At 44.1% G+C, this 19,406-nt stretch overlaps 2 protein-coding genes across 4 annotated transcripts in view; one reads left to right on the top strand and one right to left on the bottom strand.

The window, feature by feature from the left end:
• LOC130285550 (gamma-crystallin 2-like) overlaps positions 1–19,406 on the bottom strand; it is a 184,801-nt gene that overhangs the window by 104,271 nt on the left and 61,124 nt on the right. The gene's annotated exons all lie outside the window — the stretch shown is intronic.
• Positions 16,907–18,040, top strand: LOC130285551 (gamma-crystallin 1-like). Its single transcript, XM_056537097.1, has 3 exons — positions 16,907–16,915; positions 17,123–17,365; positions 17,765–18,040. The coding sequence occupies exons 1-3, from the start codon at positions 16,907–16,909 to the stop codon at positions 18,038–18,040; spliced, it is 528 nt and encodes a 175-aa protein (XP_056393072.1).

Consider the following 19,406-nt stretch of genomic DNA (forward strand, 5'->3'; position numbering starts at 1 on the left):
TCAGAAGGCCGGCGGCACAGGAGCAAGTTAAGTAAACGTAGCAAGGGATCAGATACATGGCAAGCAAGACACAAATATACGCTTTCTCTTAGGCTACTAGGGCACAAAGATCCGGCGGGGAACAGTGGGAAGTGCCAGACCTATATAGGGTTGGTTAAAAACAAGCACCAATTATTGGTGCATTGGCCCTTTAAATTTAGAAGAGCCAGCACGTGTGCCCTAGGAGGCGGGGACGCACACACCGGCAGAGACGGGCAGGAGGACACAGCAGGGCTCGCAAGAAAGCATGTTCCGCAATGCAGGGACAAGAACCAGCGGAGAAAGAAGAGGACGGGAGCAGGGGGCAGCATGAGAGAATGCTCCCGGCCGGAGTGAGAGCCCTAACACATGTGCATGTGAAAGGAAAACACAGTCTACATTCTAAAGAGAATGGATATGAATAAAAAAAAATTGTGGTGTAAAGCAAAAAAACTGTGAAATTGAAATTGATAATTGACCTGATATAGGTATTTATCAAATTTCTGTAATGCCCCAACAGGTATGAGCCCAGTGTGCCACCAACTGGTTTGACTTTGAAGTCTAAGTATTCCCCTGGTCTTCACCTTTTATCCTGCTCCAAGATGTGGCAGCCAGACTTCTGCTGCAGGGGAAATACCAGGTCACTACCGCAAGAGTGGTCCCGGTTAGGTGGCAGCTGGGATGCCAAGCACCGGGGATACAGACAGGAGGGACGAGCAGACGTTGTAGATGTTAGTAGCACAGAAAAACAGAGTAATAAGTAGCAGAGTTGAGTTAGTGTTATAGCAGGGCTGAGTTTGTAGAACAGGAAAGCTAAGAAGCTCAGGTGCAGCCAGGTCCCACAGGCTTGATAAGAACACAGGCATGGTCAACAGTTCAGATCATGCACTGGAGCAGCAGATCAGGTAGAGGCAGAGTCAGGAAACAGGCTTGGGTCAGGAACACAGTATATCAAAACAAACACCTTTACTAGTAGACTAGCTGCAACATTGCACAGACACCTGTAGGTGGGTGGAGCAACCTTGCATATGTGGTGCATTACAGCAATTGGTGAAAAAAACTTTAAAGAAGTGCACACAATTTTGTCTCACAATGATTTTTTTTTCCATTTCGCCGTAGCTTTTTGGGCAAAATGACTGACGTAATTACAAAGTAGAATTGGTGGCACAAAAAAATAAGCCACCATATGGATTTTTAGGCGCAAAATTTAAAGAGTTATGATTTTTTAAAGGCAAGGAGGAAAAAATGAAAATGCAAAAATGGAAAAACCTTCGGTCCGTAAGGGGTTAAAGGGAACCAATCATCACATTTTACCCCCTGTAACTATTAAAAAACACGTCCTAGAGCATGTAACCATTGTTCCTACCATGTTTCTGTAGTGCATGGCAATGAATGAAAAGCTCCGAAAATCAACTTATAAAATGTCCCACGCAGTATGTTAATTTCTGTAAGTAGTCACTTGGACGGTGCTGCATTCCTATTTAGTCACCGTGGCCAGAGCTGAAATCACGCCCCTCCCGTCCCGCCTACATGGGCGTGATTAACAGCCTGGCCGCAGTGGAATCAGCCTCGTCTCTCCCGTCAGCTCATGCAGTTACATAACATCTAGAGATCAGCGAGGGACACATAGGACATAACAATATGTCCTATGTGTCCCTCGCCGATCTCTAGATGTTATGCTCTCCACTGACAGCAGGAGAGTGTATGTATCCGGCTGGCACTAGGACCCAGCGGCACTCCAGCAGTCCTTTCCCTGCACGAGCTGACAGGAGAGACGAGGCTGATTCCACTGCGGCCAGGCTGTTAATCACGCCCATGTAGGCGTGTTTAGGACGGGAGGCGCGTGATTTCAGCTCTGGCCACGGTGACTAAATAGGAATGCAGCACTGCCCAAGTGACTACTTACAAAAATTTACATTTTATAAGTTGATTTTCGGAGCTTTTCATTCATTACCATGCACTACAGAAACATGGTAGAAACAATGGTTACATGCTCTAGGACGTGTTTTTAATAGTTACAGGGGGTAAAAAGTGATGATTGGTTCCCTTTAACCCCTTAAGGACCGGAGGTTTTTCCGTTTTTGCATTTTCGTTTTTTGCTCCTTGCCTTTAAAAAATCATAACTCTTTCAAATTTACACCTAAAAATCCATATGATGGCTTATTTTTTGCGCCACCAATTCTACTTTGTAATGACATCAGTCATTTTGCCCAACAATCTATGGTGAAGCGGGAAAAAAAATCATTGTGCGACAAAATTGAAAAAAAAACGCTGTTTTGTAACTTTTGGGGGCTTCCGTTTCTACGTAGTACATTTTTCGGTAAAAATGACACCTGATATGTATTCTGTAGGTCCATACGATTAAAATGATACCCTACTTATATAGGTTTGATTTTGTTGGACTTCTGGAAAAAATCATAACTACATGCAGGAAAATTAATACGTTTAAAATTGTCATCTTCTGACCCCTATAACTTTTTTATTTTTCCGTGTATGGGGCGGTATGAGGGCTCATTTTTTGCGCCGTGATCTGAAGTTTTTAACGGTACCATTTGTGCATTGATAGGACTTATTGATCATTGATCACTTTTTATTCATTTTTAAATGATATAAAAAGTTACCAAAAATGCACTATTTTGGACTTTGGAATTTTTTTGCGCGCACGCCATTGACCGAGCGGTTTAATTAATGATATATTTTTATAATTCAGACATTTCCGCACGTGGTGATACCACATATGTTTATTTTTATTTTTATTTACACTGTGTTTTTTTTTTTATTGGAAAAGGGGGGTGATTCAAACTTTTAATAGGGGAGGAGTTAAATGATATTTATTCACTTTTTTTTTTCACTTTTTTTTTGCAGTGTTATAGGTCCCATAGGGACCTATAACACTGCACACACTGATCTTCTATGTTGATCACTGGTTTCTCATAAGAAACCAGTGATCAACGATTCTGCCGCATGACTGCTCATGCCTGGATCTCAGGCACTGAGCAGTCATTCGGTGATCGGACAGCGAGGAGGCAGGAACGGGCCCTCCCGCTGTCCTGTCAGCTGTTCGGGATGCCGCGATTAGCCGCGGCTATCCCGAACAGCCCGACTGAGCTAGTCGGGAACTTTCACTTTCACTTTTAGCCGCGCGGCTCAGCTCTGAGCGCGCGGCTAAAGGGTTAATAGCGCGCGGCGCCGCGATCGGCGCTGCGCGCTATTAGAGGCGGGTCCCGGCTTCACTATGACGCCGGGCCCGCCATGATATGGTTACTGTGTAACCCCGCGTTATATCAGAAGAGCAGGACCAAGGACGTACCGGTACGTCCTTGGTCCTTAACCCCTTAAGGCCATTTTGGCCTTAAGGACTCAGACAATTTAATTTTTACGTTTTCATTTTTTCCTCCTCGCCTTCTAAAAATCATAACTCTTTTATATTTTCATCCACAGACTAGTATGAGGGCTTGTTTTTTGCGCGACCAGTTGTCCTTTGTAATGACATCACTCATTATATCATAAAATGTATTACGCAACCAAAAAAACATTATTTTTGTGGGGAAATTAAAACGAAAAACGCAATTTTGCTAATTTTGGAAGGTTTTGTTTTCACGCCGTACAATTTCTGGTAAAAATGACATGTGTTCTTTATTCTGAGGGTCAATACGATTAAAATGATACCCATTATTATATACTTTTATATTATTGTTGCGCTTAAAAAAAATCACAAACTTTTTAACCAAATTAGTACGTTTATAATCCCTTTATTTTGATGACCTATAACTTTTTTATTTTTCCGTATAAGCGGCGGTATGGGGGCTCATTTTTTGCGCCATGATCTGTACGTTTTTTTTGATACCACATTTGCATATAAAAAACTTTTAATACATTTTTTATAATTTTTTTTTTAATAAAATGTATTAAAAAAGTAGGAATTTTGGACTTTTTTAATTTTTTTTCGTTCACGCCGTTCACCGTACGGGATCATTAACATTTTATTTTAATAGTTCGGACATTTACGCACGCGGCGATACCAAATATGTCTATAAAAAATGTTTTTTACGCTTTTTGGGGGTAAAATAGGAAAAAACAGACGTTTTACTTTTTATTGGGGGAGGGGATCTTTCACTTTTTTTTTACTTTTACTTTTACTTTTACATTTTTTTACATTTTTTTTTACACTTGAATAGTCCCCATAGGGGACTATTCATAGCAATACCATGATTGCTAATAGTGATCTGTTCTATGTATAGGACATAGAACAGATCAGTATTGTCGGTCATCTCCTGCTCTGGTCTGCTCGATCACAGACCAGAGCAGGAGACGCCGGGAGCCGCACGGAGGAAGGAGAGGGGACCTCCGTGCGGCGTTATGAATGATCGGATCCCCGCAGCAGCGCTGCGGGCGATCCGATCGTTCATTTTAATCGCGAACTGCCGCAGATGCCGGGATCTGTATTGATCCCGGCACCTGAGGGGTTAATGGCGGACACCCGCGAGATCGCCGGCGTCGGCCATTGCCGGCGGGTCCCTGGCTGCGATCAGCAGCCGGGATCAGCCGCGCATGACACGGGCATCGCTCCGATACCCGCGGTTATGCTTAGGACGTAAATGTACGTCCTGGTGCGTTAAGTACCACCTCACCAGGACGTACATTTACGTCCTGCGTCGTTAAGGGGTTAAAGGGGTTATGCAGGAAAAAACTTATTTCTATACATCAACTGGCTCCAGAAAGTTAAACAGATTTGTAAATTACAGTAACAAAGAAAAGGGGTCCGGCAACTCACAGTGAGACGCTAGCTGCTAAACGACACGAGGTCAGTCCATGGGGCAGGAGAGAGTGAGGGAAGCTCAGGAGGCGATTAACCGGTTGATTTCGTGCACATGCACTTCATCCGGCCTCTCAAAGAGGCCGGATGAAGTGCATGTGCACGAAATCAACCGGTTAATCGCCTCCTGAGCTTTCCTCACTCTCTCCTGCCCCATGGACGGACCTTGTGTCGTTTAGCAGCTAGCATCTCACTGTGAGTTGCCGGACCCCTTTTCTTTGTTACTGATATTTATTGTATTACATTTATTCTGTCCAGGCACCACTGTTACGCAGGACATTTTTCATGTATATGGACTACCACTATTTTTTTGGGATATTTGTGGGACCTCTAATAGTTCTATTCATTGCATTTTTTAATAGACCGCTAGGTGCCATTGCCACTATCTTTTTCTACTTTATAGATTTGTAAATTACTTCTATTAAAAAAATCTTAATCCTTTCAGTACTTATGAGCTTCTGAAGTTAAGGTTGTTCTTTTCTGTCTAATTGCTCTCTGATGACACATGTCTCGGGAACCGCCCAGTTTAGAAGCAAATCCCCATAGCAAACATCTTCTAAACTGGACAGTCCCCAAGACACGTGTCATCAGAGAGCACTTAGACAGAAAAGAACAACCTTAACTTCAGAAGCTCATAAGTACTGAAAGGATTAAGATTTTTTAATAGAAGTAATTTAGACATTTTTTTTAACTTTCTGGAGCCAGTTGATATATAAAAAAAAAGTTTTTTCCTGGAAAACCCCTTTAACCCCTTCCCGACCTATGACATACCTGTACGTCATGAGTGGCAAGGTGTTCCCGACCCATGACATACAGGTACGTCATGAACATTTTTGCCGCTACTCGCGGCATCCCGCAGCGCCCGGTAAGATGGTGGCTATCACTGATAGCCAGCCATCTTACCATGCGACCACGGGGGTTTCATCCCCCCCCCCCCCCCCCCCCACCCCCAGCGATCACTGCTATCAGCTAGTCAAATCTGACTAGATGATAGCAGCGTTTCGCTATCAGAATACTTCAGATCACGGGGATCGGGACACAAACCGCTCTGCTAAGTGTCCCTTACCCATCCCCCGGCGTCACTTACCCGGCCATGCGGTGTCCCGAGCGGTCCCGGCGCGAGCGGCGTCCTCCAGGTGGTCCCGGCGGCGCTGCGTCCCGGAGGTGAGTTTCCGGCAGCAGTGCGGCATCTTCATTGGCAGCAGTGAGATCGCCGTAAAGCGATCTCACTGCTGCCTCTGAGAGTTTCAAAACTGCAACTCGCAGCATGCCCAGACAGCCTTAGGCTTTCTGTGCATGCTGGGAGTTGCAGTTTTGCAACATCTGAAGGTCCACAGTTTGGAGACCACTGTATAATGGCCTCCAATCTGTCCTCTTCCAGATGTTGCAAAACTACAAATCTCAGCATGCTCAGTCTGTACAGACATGCTGGGAGTTGTAGTTCTGTAACATCTGGAAGAGCACAGATTGGAGACCATTATACAGTGTTCTCCAAACTGTGGACCTCCAGATGTTGCAAAACTACAACTCCCAGCATACCAGACTGCCCAAGCATGCTGGAAGTTGTAGTTCGGCAACATCTGATCCTTCAGATATTGCCGAACTACAACTTCCAGCATGCCTGGGCAGTCTGGGCATGCTGGGAGTTATAGTTTTGCAACAACTGGAGGCAGACTAGTTGGGAAACATTGTCCGTTTCCTACCTAAGTGCCTCCAGCTGTTGCAATTGTTGCAAAACTATAACTCCCACCATGCACTGACAGACCATGCATGCTGGGAGTTGTAGTTTTGCAACAGCTGGAGGCACACTGGTTTGGAAACACTAAGTTTGGTTGCAAAACACTTGAAAGTTTATTACTTAACTTAGTGTTTCCAAACCAGTGTGCCTCCAGCTGTTGCAAAACTACAATTCCCAGCATGCACAGACAGCCAAAGGGCATGCTGGGAGTTGTAGTTTTGCAACAGCTGGATGTTTGCCCCCTCCCCCCAATGTGAATGTACAGGGTACACTCACATGGGCGGAGGTTTACAGTGAGTGCTGCAAGTTTGAGATGGCACAAATTTTGCGCTGCAGCTCAAACTCCCAGCAGCAAACTTGCTGTGAACCTCTGCCCCTGTGACTGTACCCTAAAAACACTACACTACACTAACACTAACCTAAAATAAAAAGTAAAAAAACACTACATATACACATACCCCTACACAGCCCCCCTCCCCCCAAAAAAAAGGAAAAACGTCTGGTACGCTACTGTTTCCAAAATGGAGCCTCCAGCTGTTACAAAACAACATATCCCAGTATTGCCGGACAGCCATTGACTGTCCAGGCATGCTGGGAGTTTTGCAACAGCTGGAGGCACCCTGTTTGGGAATCATTGGCATAGAATACCCCTATGCAAATCCCAAATCCCTCAAATGCGCATGGCGCTCTCTCACTTTGGAGCCCTGTCGTATTTCAGGGCAACAGTTTTGGGACACATATGGGGTATCTCCGTACTCGGGAGAAATTGCCTTACAAATTTTAGGTAAAAGGGAAAAAAGACCATCAAAATTTGTAATGCAATTTCTCCCGACTACGGAGATACCCCATATGTGGGTGCAAAGTGCTCTGGGGGCGCACAACAAGGCCTAGAAGGGAGAGTGCACCATGTACATTTGAGGTGATTTGCACAGGGGTGGCTGATTGTTACAGTAGTTCTGACATAAACGCAAAACAATAAATATCCATATGTGACCCCATTTTGGAAACTGCATTTACACCCCACTGATGTATGATAGATTTTTGGAACAGTGGTCTGTGAAAATGGAAAATACAATTTTTCATTTGCACAGTCCACTGTTTCAAATATCTGTCAAACGCCAGTGGGGTGTAAATGCTCACTGCACCCCTTATTAAATTCCATGAGGGGGTGCAGTTTCCAAAATGGGGTCACATGTGGGGGGGTCCACTATTCTGGCACCATAGGGGCTTCCTAAATGGGACATGCCCCCCAAAAACCCTTTCAGAAAAACTCACTCTCCAAAATCCTATTGTCGCTCCTTCCCTTCTGAGCCCTCTACTGCGCTCGCCGAACACTTGACATACACATATGAGGTATTTCCTTACTCGAGAGAAATTGGGTTACAAATTTTAGGGTGATTTCTCTCCTTTTACCCCTTGTAAAAATGCAAAAATTGGGTCTACAAGAACATGCAAGTGTAAAAAATGAAGATTTAAAATTTTCTCCTTCACTTTGCTGATATTCCTGTGAAACACCTAAAGGGTTAAAACACTTACTGAATGTCATTTTGAATACTTTGGGGGGTGCAGTTTTTATAGTGGGGTAATTTATATGGTATTTCTAATATGAAGACCCTTAAAATCCACTTCCAACCTGAACTGGTCCCTGAAAAAGTACAATTTTGAAAATCTTGAGAAAAATTGGAAAATTGCTGCGGAACTTTGAAGCCCTCTGGTGTCTTCCAAAAGTAAAAACTTGTAAATTTTTGGATGCAGACATAAAGTAGACATATTGTATATGTGAATCAATATGTAATGTATTTGGAATATCCATTTTCCTTACAAGCAGAGACTTTCAAAGTTAGAAAAATGCTAAATTTTCAAAATTTTCATGAAATTTTTAGATTTTTTACCAAGAAAGGATGCAAGTATTAGTGAAATGTTACCAATAACATAAAGTAGAATATGTCACGAAAAACAATCTCGGAATCATAATGATAAGTAAAAGTTATTAATGTTTAAAGTAACAGTGGTCAGATTTTCAAAAAATGCCAAGGTCCTGAAGGTGAAAATGGGCTGGGTCATGAAGGGGTTAATGGTGTATTAAAATTCACTAATAGCATAATAGCAGTCTGCAAAAGTTTTCTATGTAGACAGCAATATCCCTTCTATACTTTAAGGGCATATTCACATGGTTAATTTTTCTGTTTGAAATATCTGCTGCAGAATCTGCCAAACAAACCCAGGGCAATTACCAATTACATATTTGTGATTTGTGATGGATTTTGCTACAGTTTTGGTCAATGCATCGTGGCTACCCAACACAGCAATAAGTGACAGGTCACTTATTTTATTTTTTCTGTATTGATACTTGGAAATCCACATCTGTGTTGTAAATTTGATACTGTAGATTTCCATAAATGTGTTTTTAGACCAGAATTGGCCTGAAGCCTGCTGTGGTAGTGCGGATACTTAGCCTCTGCTCCATTTATTGTCTATGGGAGTGCCGAAAATAGCCAAGTACAGCGCTCATCTATTTACAGCATGTCCATAGACAACAACTTGGGCAGCAGTCAAGTAAGGGCACTGTAGTTCCCTTCAAATGGTAGCTTCATTAGTCTAATTTATTAAATTGCATATGGTCCCAGCAGAAGACCATGCTACCATATTTCCTGGTGGTAAAACCCATTTATATTCCTTAACTATATCTTGAATATGATTTTAATATTTATCCTAGCACTGAGTTTATTCAAAGGGTACCTCTAATGACTGTCCCAGCACAAGGTTTTCTTTTTAAATGTCCAAGAAACTTCTGATCCTGTGACTCGCTCCAAGACTAATGTACTCTGGAGACAGATTTTCAGGGATTACTATGGACTATGGATCTTCCAGCAAATGTATCTCTAGTGCATGATAGTCTCAAAACAAATCACAGAACCAGAAGTTAGGTACACTTTAAATCTAGAATACCATATGCATTGACAGATTTTAGAACAACGTTACAAAATTATTCATATCTGCTTTAGCACAAAGAAGCCTTGGGGCTTTGTGGTGAACATGTGCCTTTTTTACAGCCGAAAATCATGATGTGCCATGCAAAGCTTTTTTTACAATAATGTAGAAATAGACCTAGGCCTTCTATATGCTGTAAGCCTTCTATGTGCTACAATCAGCTACACATCTCTCTGTGGAATAGGTGATGTTTTTAGCAGGTCAAAACCATCCGATCAACTGATGGATGAGCGTTTGCTGCTTCATAGGCTGATCACTGCCCTTATTACACATGGTGATATCGACCTGTTCAACTGATAATTACCTTGTGTGATAGGGCATTTACTTTGCAGCACCACCTAAAAGGAAATGAAGCATTATACAGTGCTCATTAAAATGTATTGGCTGTCAATGGCATGAGTAGGCATGAGCCTAGAGTCCAATATAGCTGGATGCTAGAAACTTTATACAGCTTTGCACTGTTAGGGAAATGCATCCGTGAATGTGTTTAAAGCCAATTAGTTTAATGCAGTAAGGCATAATTAAATATTGAATTTATCCATTAGATCACATAAAACATTTTTTTTATTTAAATAATATATTTAGACTATGTGTAGATATTACTGTTGTTATAGCTCCCTACTCTCTGGTGTTCTATCTGCATAAACTGTTCACTGCCAGTGAGAAGAAGCTGTTGCAGTGTATTGATACTTTTAAGCTGGCCTACATGACAGCAGAAATCACTTTGATGCCTTTGTACATGAAAATACTTAGAATGGGACTGAACTACTGCGCATGTATATTCACTGTTAGGGGCAGCGCTCCGGCCATCCATCCTGGCCATGAGCGCTCCCTCTCCTCTGTTCCTGCCCGCCCGCACGCGTGTCCCAGGCATTGCTAAGGGCAATGCTCAGGCCGTTCCATCTGGCCGTGAGCGCTCCCCATCTTGTGCCCCCGGCGGCTCCGGGACTCCCTATGCGGGATGCGCCTGCATCTGAGTCCCAATCGTCCTCTGACCTCCTCACTCCTCTGCTCTAAGTGTCCGCTGGCGTGCGCCCACGCCGACTCTGTAAAATTTAAAGGGCCAGAACACCAGTGCTTGTGTAGTTTGACCCTATATAACCCCGCACTTCCTTTAACCCTTGCTGGATCTTTGTGCTTAGTGCCCTAGAGAAAGCGTTCCTGTGATTGTGCCTTAATTGTGTTACTGACCTCCATTTTGACCTGACTTTGCTCCTTTGCCGCCTGCCTCTTGACCTTGCTCCGTCTGACTTCGCTTCATTCTCTGTGCCAAGTTACATCTGGGCAACCTGTGTGGACGGATCGTGCTAGGGGTAGCAACCTGGGTGCCGCCTGCCGCAGCAATTCCTTCCCACTTTGCGGAGGGCTCTGGTGAATACCAGCAGCACCTTAGACTCTACTCCCTGGTGCGGTTCACCCATTGTCCACACAGGACAGGGGATCCACTTCCCAGCCGTTTATGGTAAGACCATTACAGTAAGATCTGGCCGTGGATCCAGCCCATGTTCCTCTGCCAAGTGTCGCTGACCTTTCTACAATTGTGGCTCTCAGCTTTCCGCACTAGTGCAGCAACTCCTAGCTTTGCAACATCCTCAACCTCCTTGGGCAGAATCCTTCGCTGCTCCTGTTGCTTCAGTCGGCTCTTGTCATCAGCCTTCTTTCCAGAAAAGCCTTGGCCTGGGCTACCCCGTTGTGGGACCGCAATGATCTGTTGTCCTCTAATCTCCGGACTTTCCTTGCAGAATTCCGTAATGTATTTGTGGAACCGGCCCAGGCATCATCTGTGGAGACAGTCTTACTGAATCTCTCTCAAGGAAATTCTTCAGTGGAAGAATACACAGTACAATTCCGCATCTTGGTCTCCGAACTGGAGTGGAACAATGAGGCTTTGTGCGCAACTTTTAAAAACGGTCTCTCTAGAAGGATGAAGGACGCCTTGGCAGCTCGAGATCTTCCATCCTCCCTGACAGATCTCATTAATCTTGCCACTCGAATTGACGTACGTTTCTTGGAGAGACAAGAGGAGCTACATGGTGAGAGAGAACTGCTCCGGTCATGGCGTTTTCCCCGTTTGGCTCCCATCTTCCAACGTCCACTAAACTCTCTCCTACTCCACCAGCAGAAAAGCCCATGCAGGTGGACTGCATTAGACTTTCTTCACAAGAAAGAACCCGACGACGCAATGAGAACTTATGCCTTTACTGTGCCAGCCCTGAACACTTTCTTAAAGAGGGTACTCTTTGCCCTCAGCCTCTGGGAAACGCCTGCACCTAGGGCACGTAGGAGAGGCATCCCTTGGTGTGAATAGTACCTTTCCATGTTTAATCTTGCCCATTCAAGTTCATACTCCTACCAAGTCTTCATTATTTGCTTCTGCCTTCCTGGACTCTGGTTCTGCGGGAGACTTTGTTGACGCTACCCGGGTCCAAAGGCATCGGTTGCCAGTGTCCCGGCTAGAAAAGCCTCTGTATATCTCTTCAGTTAATGGAGAGAACCTCAGGGGTATGGTCCTCTACAGTACTAAACCTCATACTATGCAAGTGGGAGTGTTGCAATAGAATTTCCTTGGCATCAGCATCATTCTCCTCAATTTGATTGGAATTTTGGAGAGGTTTCTCATTGGGGAACTTACTGTCATGGTCACTTTCTGGAGTCCTGTCTGCCAAAGACGAATTAATTTCCACTCATTAAGTCGAGTATACCTTCCCCTTACAGTGACTTTGCTGATGTATTCTGCGAAAAACAAGCAGAGACTCTTCCTCCACGTCGTCCCTGCGATTGTCCCATTGATCTTCAACCAGGAACTACACCTCCTCGGGGAAGAATTTATCCGTTGTCTGTTCCAAAGACTCAAGCTATGGAAAAATATATTCAAGAAAATCTACAAAAGTGGTTAATCGGAAATCCACCTCTATTGTCGGAGCTGGATTTTTCTTTGTTGGGGAAAAAAAGATGGATCTCTGCGTCCTTGCATTGACTGTAGGGGACTTAATAAAATTACAATCAAAAATTGCCTTTGATCTCTGAACTTTTTGTCTACGTGGAGTCCGAATCTTCACTAAATTGGATCTCCGCGGAGCATACAAACTTATTTGCATTCATGAGGGTGATGAATGGAAGATGGCCTTTAACACCCAAGACGGCCATTTTGAGTACCCAGTGATGCCATTCGGTCTCTGCAATGCTCCAGCAGTCTTCCAAGAATTTGTTAATTAAATCTTCCGTGATTTATTGTATACCTGCGTGGTGGTCTATCTGGACGATATCCTGGTCTTCTCTTCCAATTTAAAACTTCATCGTGCTTATCTCTGCCAAGTCCTGCAGCATCTACGGGAGAATCATCTATTTGCCAAGCTGGAGAAATGTCTCTTTGAGAGAACGAGCCTTCCTTTCTTTGGTTACATCGTCTCCCATCAAAGTCTTCAGATGGATCCTGCTAAGCTTTCTGCTGTTTTGGACTGGCTACGTCCTTCAGGCCTTCGGGCAATTCAAAGTTATTTGCGGTTTGCCAACTACTACCGTCAGTTTATTCCTCATTTTTCTTCCCTGGTTTCCCCAATTGTTGCCCTTACCAAAAAGAATAATAACTGCAAAAATTGGACCCCCAAGGCTGAAGAGGCCTTTTCTCAGTTGAAATCTGCCTTCGCTACAGCACCTCTTCTCTCTAGACCTGATCCTGAAAAACCGTTCTTTTTGGAGGTAGATGCATCTTCTGTTGGAGCTGGTGCAGTTCTTACCCAAAAGTCTTCTAAAGGAAAGAACATTACTTGCAGTTATTTTTCCAAGAACTTTTCTCCTGTGGAGAGAAACTATTCTATTGATGATCAGGAACTCCTTGTCATAAAACTTGCCTTAGAAGAATGGAATCATCTTTTAGAAGGCTCTAAACATCCAAACAGCATTTTCACTGATCACAAGAACCTTTTATATCCACAATCTGCTCAGCGCCTGAATCCCCGTCAAGCAAGATGGCCGCGCTTTTTCTCTTGATTCAACTTCTTCATTCATTTTCGTCATGCAGAGAAAAATGTTAGAGCCGATGCACTTTCTCATTCCTCTGATGTTGTTGGTCTGGATATCACTCCTTGCCATATCATTCCTCCTGAGTGCCTTATTACTGCAGCTCCAGCTTCTCTTCTTTAAGTTCCACCTGGGAAGACATTCATGCCTCCTCGCCTTAGACATCATGTCCTCCATTGGGGACACTCCTCATTGTTGGCTGGTCACTCTGGGATCAAGAAATCTTTTCAGTTAATCTCTCAACACTATTGATGGCCTCATCTTAAAACAAGATTTTGTCAGTTCTTGTATCACCTGTGCTCGAAACAAGACTCCTCGCTCAAGACCTGCTGGACTCTTACATCCCTTGCCTATCCCTGGTGCCCCTTGGACTCATATTGCTATGGATTTCATCACCGATCTTCCTCCTTCCGCTACCAATACAGTCATCTGGGTGGTCGTTGATCGGTTTTCCAAGATAGCACATCTTATTCCTTTGCCCGGACTTCCACCAGCTCCTCAGTTGGCCAAACATTTTCTCCAACAAATTTTTCGTCTTCATGGTCTTCCTTCCCACATTGTCTCGGATCGTGGGGTGCAATTTGTCTCCCAATTCTGGCATACCCTTTGTTCTCGTATAAAGATTAATCTGAATTTTTTTTCTGCCTACCACCGTCAATCCAATGGGCAAGTGTAAAGAGTTAATCAGGTCCTGGAGGCCTACTTGCGACATTTTGTTTCTGCCCAGCAGGACAATTGGGTTGATCTCCTGCCTTGGGCTGAATTTTCTTACAACCTAAAAGACTCTGAGCCGGCTGTGGATACCCTAATCAGAGATTTTGTTTGTACTTTTGGCAGGAGACTCGACACTCGTTATGATCCGCTTCCTCCCAAATTAAATTTCAAGCGGACAAGAGAAGAAGACCTCCTCCATCTTTTTCTCCTGGTGACAAGGTTTGGCTCTCCTCCAAGTATAAACGCTTTAAAATTCCTAGTTACTAGTTAAGTCCTCGTTACCTGGATCCATTTGTGATTCTTCAAAAAATCAACCCTGTCTCTTACAAGTTATGTCTGCTCTCCTCCCTCCACATTCCAAATTCCTTCCATGTGACTCTGCTTAAGCCCTTGGTTAGTAATCATTTCTCTCAAGAAGTTGTTGCTCCCACTCCTGTCTCTGGTTCTTCAGACATTTTTGAGGTTAAGGAGATCCTTGCTACAAAAACTTTTAGAGGAAAACATTATTCTCTTGTAGACTGGAAAGGACTTGGTCCAGAAGAGAGGTCTTGGGAACCAGAGGAGAATATTTTTGATTGCAGTCTGGTTCAAGACTTTCTTAGACCCAAGAAGAGGGTGAGATGCAAGGGGGTGGGGGTACAGTAAGGGGCAGTGCTCCGGCCATCCATCCTGGCCATGAGCGCTCCCTCTCCTCTGTTCCTGCCCGTCCTGGGACTCGCGGTGCAGGATGCACCCGCACACGTGTCCCGGGCATTTCTAGGGGCAACGCTCCAGCTGTTCCATCCAGCCTTGAGCGCTCCCCGTCTTGTGCTCTGGGACTCGCTATGCGGGACATGCCCGCATCCGAGTCCCAAGCGTCCTCTCGCCTCCTCGCTCCTCTGTTCTCTGTGTCCGCCGAAATGCACGCCCCCGCCTCCTAGGGCACGCGCGCACCACCTCTGTAAAATTTCAAGGGCCAGTGCACCATTAATTGGTGCTTATGTAGTTTGACCCTATATAACCCGCATTTCCTTTAACCCTTGCCGGATCTTTGTGCTTAGTGCCCTAGAGAAAGCATTCCTGTGATTGTGCCTTAATTTTGTTTATGACCTCCAGCTTGTGACCTGACTTTGCTCCTTTGCCACCTACCTCCTGACCTTGTGCCTGTGACCTTACCTTGCTACTTTGCCTCCTGCCTCCTGACCTTGTGCCTGTGACCCGACTACGCTTTTTGCTGCCTGTCTCCTGACCCGTGCCAAGTCTGACTTCGCTTCATTCTCTGTGCCAGGTTACATCTGGGCAACCTGTGTGGAAGGATCGTGCCAGGGGTAGCGACCTGGGTGCCACCTGCCACAGCAAGTCCATCTCACTTTGTGTCGGGCTCTGGTGAATACCAGCAGCACCTTAGACTCTGTTCCCTGGTGTGGTTCAGCTATTGTCCACACAGGACAGCGGATACATTTCCCAGCCATTTACGGTAAGACTGTTACATCCAGAATCACTGGACACATTAGCTGTATGTTCTAAACATGAAATTGAAAGATTACCATAACAAGTATGTAGCAGCAAAGTATAGATATGGGAACTTGCTCTCATCTAAAAAAAAGAAAGTTTTGTAGGTGGCTACCCTGTCAATGTCCAAAACATGAAAACCATTGAAACATGACTAGGGATTATCATCTAAACCAGAATCTCCTCTGGAAGAAAGAGGACTGAACTGGAAACAGCTGTTTCAAGGTCCTTGCCCCTCACCAGTACAGAGCAAAGTACTAATAGGCTGGATAAGAGGCCTTTAATGAAGGTCTGAGGGGTAGTGATTCTCCTTGTTGAGACCACCAGATGATTCAGGAAGTCTTATAAGCAAATCAATGCTCATTGAGAAAAGGAAGAAAGCTTACAGGAAGCAGTTACCCTGTAAATCAATGTCTGGCCCGTGAACTTTTTTTCAAATACTTCAATTGAACTAAACAACTTAAAAAAATCTTCTATGTTTTGTAATTTAGCAGGAAAATGTAATAATGATTCACTAAAAAAGGCCATTTACCTCTTTATGGAATTTATACTTTTGTAGATGTCACCTACTAAAGTGAATTTGTCTCCTGAAATAGACAATTTACAAGGGGTATATTAATTTTGTTCATTAAATCTACCTAAAAATAAAGTGATCTGATTTTGAGTTGTTTTTGTAACACAACTATGTTCTATCCATTAATGTTACTGTTATAACATTTTAATGCCGGCCTTTTATTGTTCACTATAATTTATCATTCCACCATTGCCTCAGCATTCTAGAACTGACTTGAGCTGTTACCATTGGCAATTCACAGAATAACCTATGAAATCTGCTGACCCTATATATGACGCCTGACATCTCCCCTTTGTTTTTGAAACTCTACAAAGCGTATTTTTCCAAAGCGTTAACTAAAAGAAAATTCTCCAATAAAGCGTGACAGCCTGTGTGAATGAATTGTGTAGGTCTTTTTTGCTAAGTACACTACTTTATGATTTATACAACTAGCTTGCTGAGTCCCTCCCCTGGTCCTACACAGGAGTATATAAGGGATGCTACAAACCCTGTATAAACAGTGTGTACTCAAGGCGTTCACTGACAGCTAAAAAAAAAAAACAAGATGGGAAAGGTAATGCATATCTGTATCTTACGTTGCCTAGATTAGGTTATTAATGTAAAAAACATACATAAAGGATTGACAGCAACAATAAAACCTATTATGTGGATCTAGTGAGCAGAATATTTTTAAAAGAAAACATTCTTCACTATGATGTTAGAATCTATGTCACCTGTTATTACTCATTTCCTCAATATTACATTTGTTGTCTAATTTCAGATCATCTTCTATGAGGACAAGAACTTCCAGGGCCGCTCTTATGAGTGCAGCTCTGACTGTTCTGATCTCCACTCTTACTTCAACCGCTGCAATTCCATCCGAGTAGAGAATGGAAACTGGATGCTGTATGAGCACCCCAACTACACTGGACACCAGTACTTCCTGAGGAGGGGGGAATATCCTGACTTCCAGCAGTGGCTGGGCTTCAATGACTCCATCAGGTCTTGCCGTATCATTCCTCTGGTATCTAATATTTCATTAATTCTATTCTATAAAACTGAGGGCAACACATATTCCCAAGTCAATGCTAAGTATCCCACCATCAATTTTTTAATTCTGTACCCAAAGTCTTTTTATTTGTATTTTCTTTAACAGGGTGACAGTTAGCTGTTTATAGAGTCATTTATTATTATCCCTAAAGTACATACTTTACCTACAAACATTCCCATAAATATGGGACATGGTAATTTAATAATTTTACTAATATTATTTGACTTTTTTAGCTGCTTAGTAAACTTCTAATTCACAAATCAATTCAAACATTATATGATCGGCGCTATGCAGCTTTAGAATGCACTCTGTTAAAAGCTTTATATGATTTGTCGGAAAATTTACATTAACACATGTTCCTCTGTGTTCTAGCAACGTGGTCCCTACAGAATAAGGATCTATCAAAAAGAAGGCTTTAAAGGAGAAAGCATGGAGTTTGTAGATGACTGTTCCTCAGTCTATGAGAGTTTCAACTATCATGACATCTACTCTTGCAATGTCTTTGATGGCAACTGGATCTTTTATGAGCAGCCAAACTTCAGGGGGCAACAGTATCACCTGGGACCTGGAGAGTACAGAAGATGCATTGACTGGGGAGCATCTAACCCCAGAGTTGGTTCCTTCAGGCATGTTAGGGAAAGTTATTAAACTGTACAATAATAATTCAAAGTCTTAAATAAACAACTCATTATTCAACAAAATGTATTTTGCCTGACATTTTTGGGGTATATTATTTTATAGATGTATGCAAAAAAAGATGATAAATAGATTATATTATAGGATTTCCAAGCAAAAAAAACACTTAAAGGGGTACTCCACCACTAGACATCTTATCCCCTGTACAAAGGATAGGGGATAAGATGCCTGATCGCGGGGGTCCTGCCGCTGCTGCACTCAGTGTTCGTTTAGAGCGTTGGATGCAGCGCCGAAGGATTGTGATGTCACGGCCGCACCCACTCATGACGTTACGACAAAGCCCCTCAATGCAAGTCTAAGGGATGACCGTGACGGTCATGCCCCCACCCATAGACTTGCATTGACGGGGCATGGCCGTGACATCACAAGCCTCCGCCCACATCGCCAGTCATACGGCACAAAGCAAAGTTTGCTCTGTGCACCGGATGTCTGGGGTGCCGCAGCCAAGATCGCGGGGGCCCCAGCGGCAGGACCCCCACGATCAGACATCTTATCCCCTATCCTTTGGAGTAAGGTGTGCCTAACAAATTACCACAAGTGAAACCAGATTCCAAAAGAATACTTAAAATCTAAATGTATTGATTGTAAATACACTCACAACATTAATTAGAGGGCTTTGAATGATATAGAATTAATGTAGCAACAACTTTCTGTATATATATATATATATATATATATATGTATATATGTCACGATGCCGGCTGGCAGGAGGTGGATCCTCTGTGCCAGAGAGGGATTGCGTGGACCGTGCTAGTGGACCGGTTCTAAGTCACTACTGGTTTTCACCAGAGCCCGCCGCAAAGCGGGATGGTCTTGCTGCGGCTGTAGTGACCAGGTCGTATCCACCAGCAACGGCTCACCTCTCTGGCTGCTGAAGATAGGCGCGGTACAAGGGAGTAGACAGAAGCAAGGTCGGACGTAGCAGAAGGTCGGGGCAGGCAGCAAGGATCGTAGTCAGGGGCAACGGCAGGAGGTCTGGAACACAGGCTAGGAACACACAAGGAAACGCTTTCACTGGCACGATGGCAACAAGATCCGGCAAGGAAGTGCAAGGGAAGTGAGGTGATATAGGGAAGTGCACAGGTGATCAGACTAATTGGAACCACTGCGCCAATCAGCGGCGCAGTGGCCCTTTAAATCGCAAAGACCCGGCGCGCGCGCGCCCTAAGGAGCGGGGCCGCGCGCGCCGGGACAGGACCGACGGGGAGCGAGTCAGGTACGGGAGCCGGGGTGCGCATCGCGAGCGGGCGCTACCCGCATCGCGAATCGCATCCCGGCTGGAGGCGGTATCGCAGCGCCCCGGGTCAGTGGATCTGAC

Source organism: Hyla sarda, chromosome 8 (assembly GCF_029499605.1).
Source record: "Hyla sarda isolate aHylSar1 chromosome 8, aHylSar1.hap1, whole genome shotgun sequence".
Lineage (NCBI taxonomy): Eukaryota > Metazoa > Chordata > Amphibia > Anura > Hylidae > Hyla > Hyla sarda.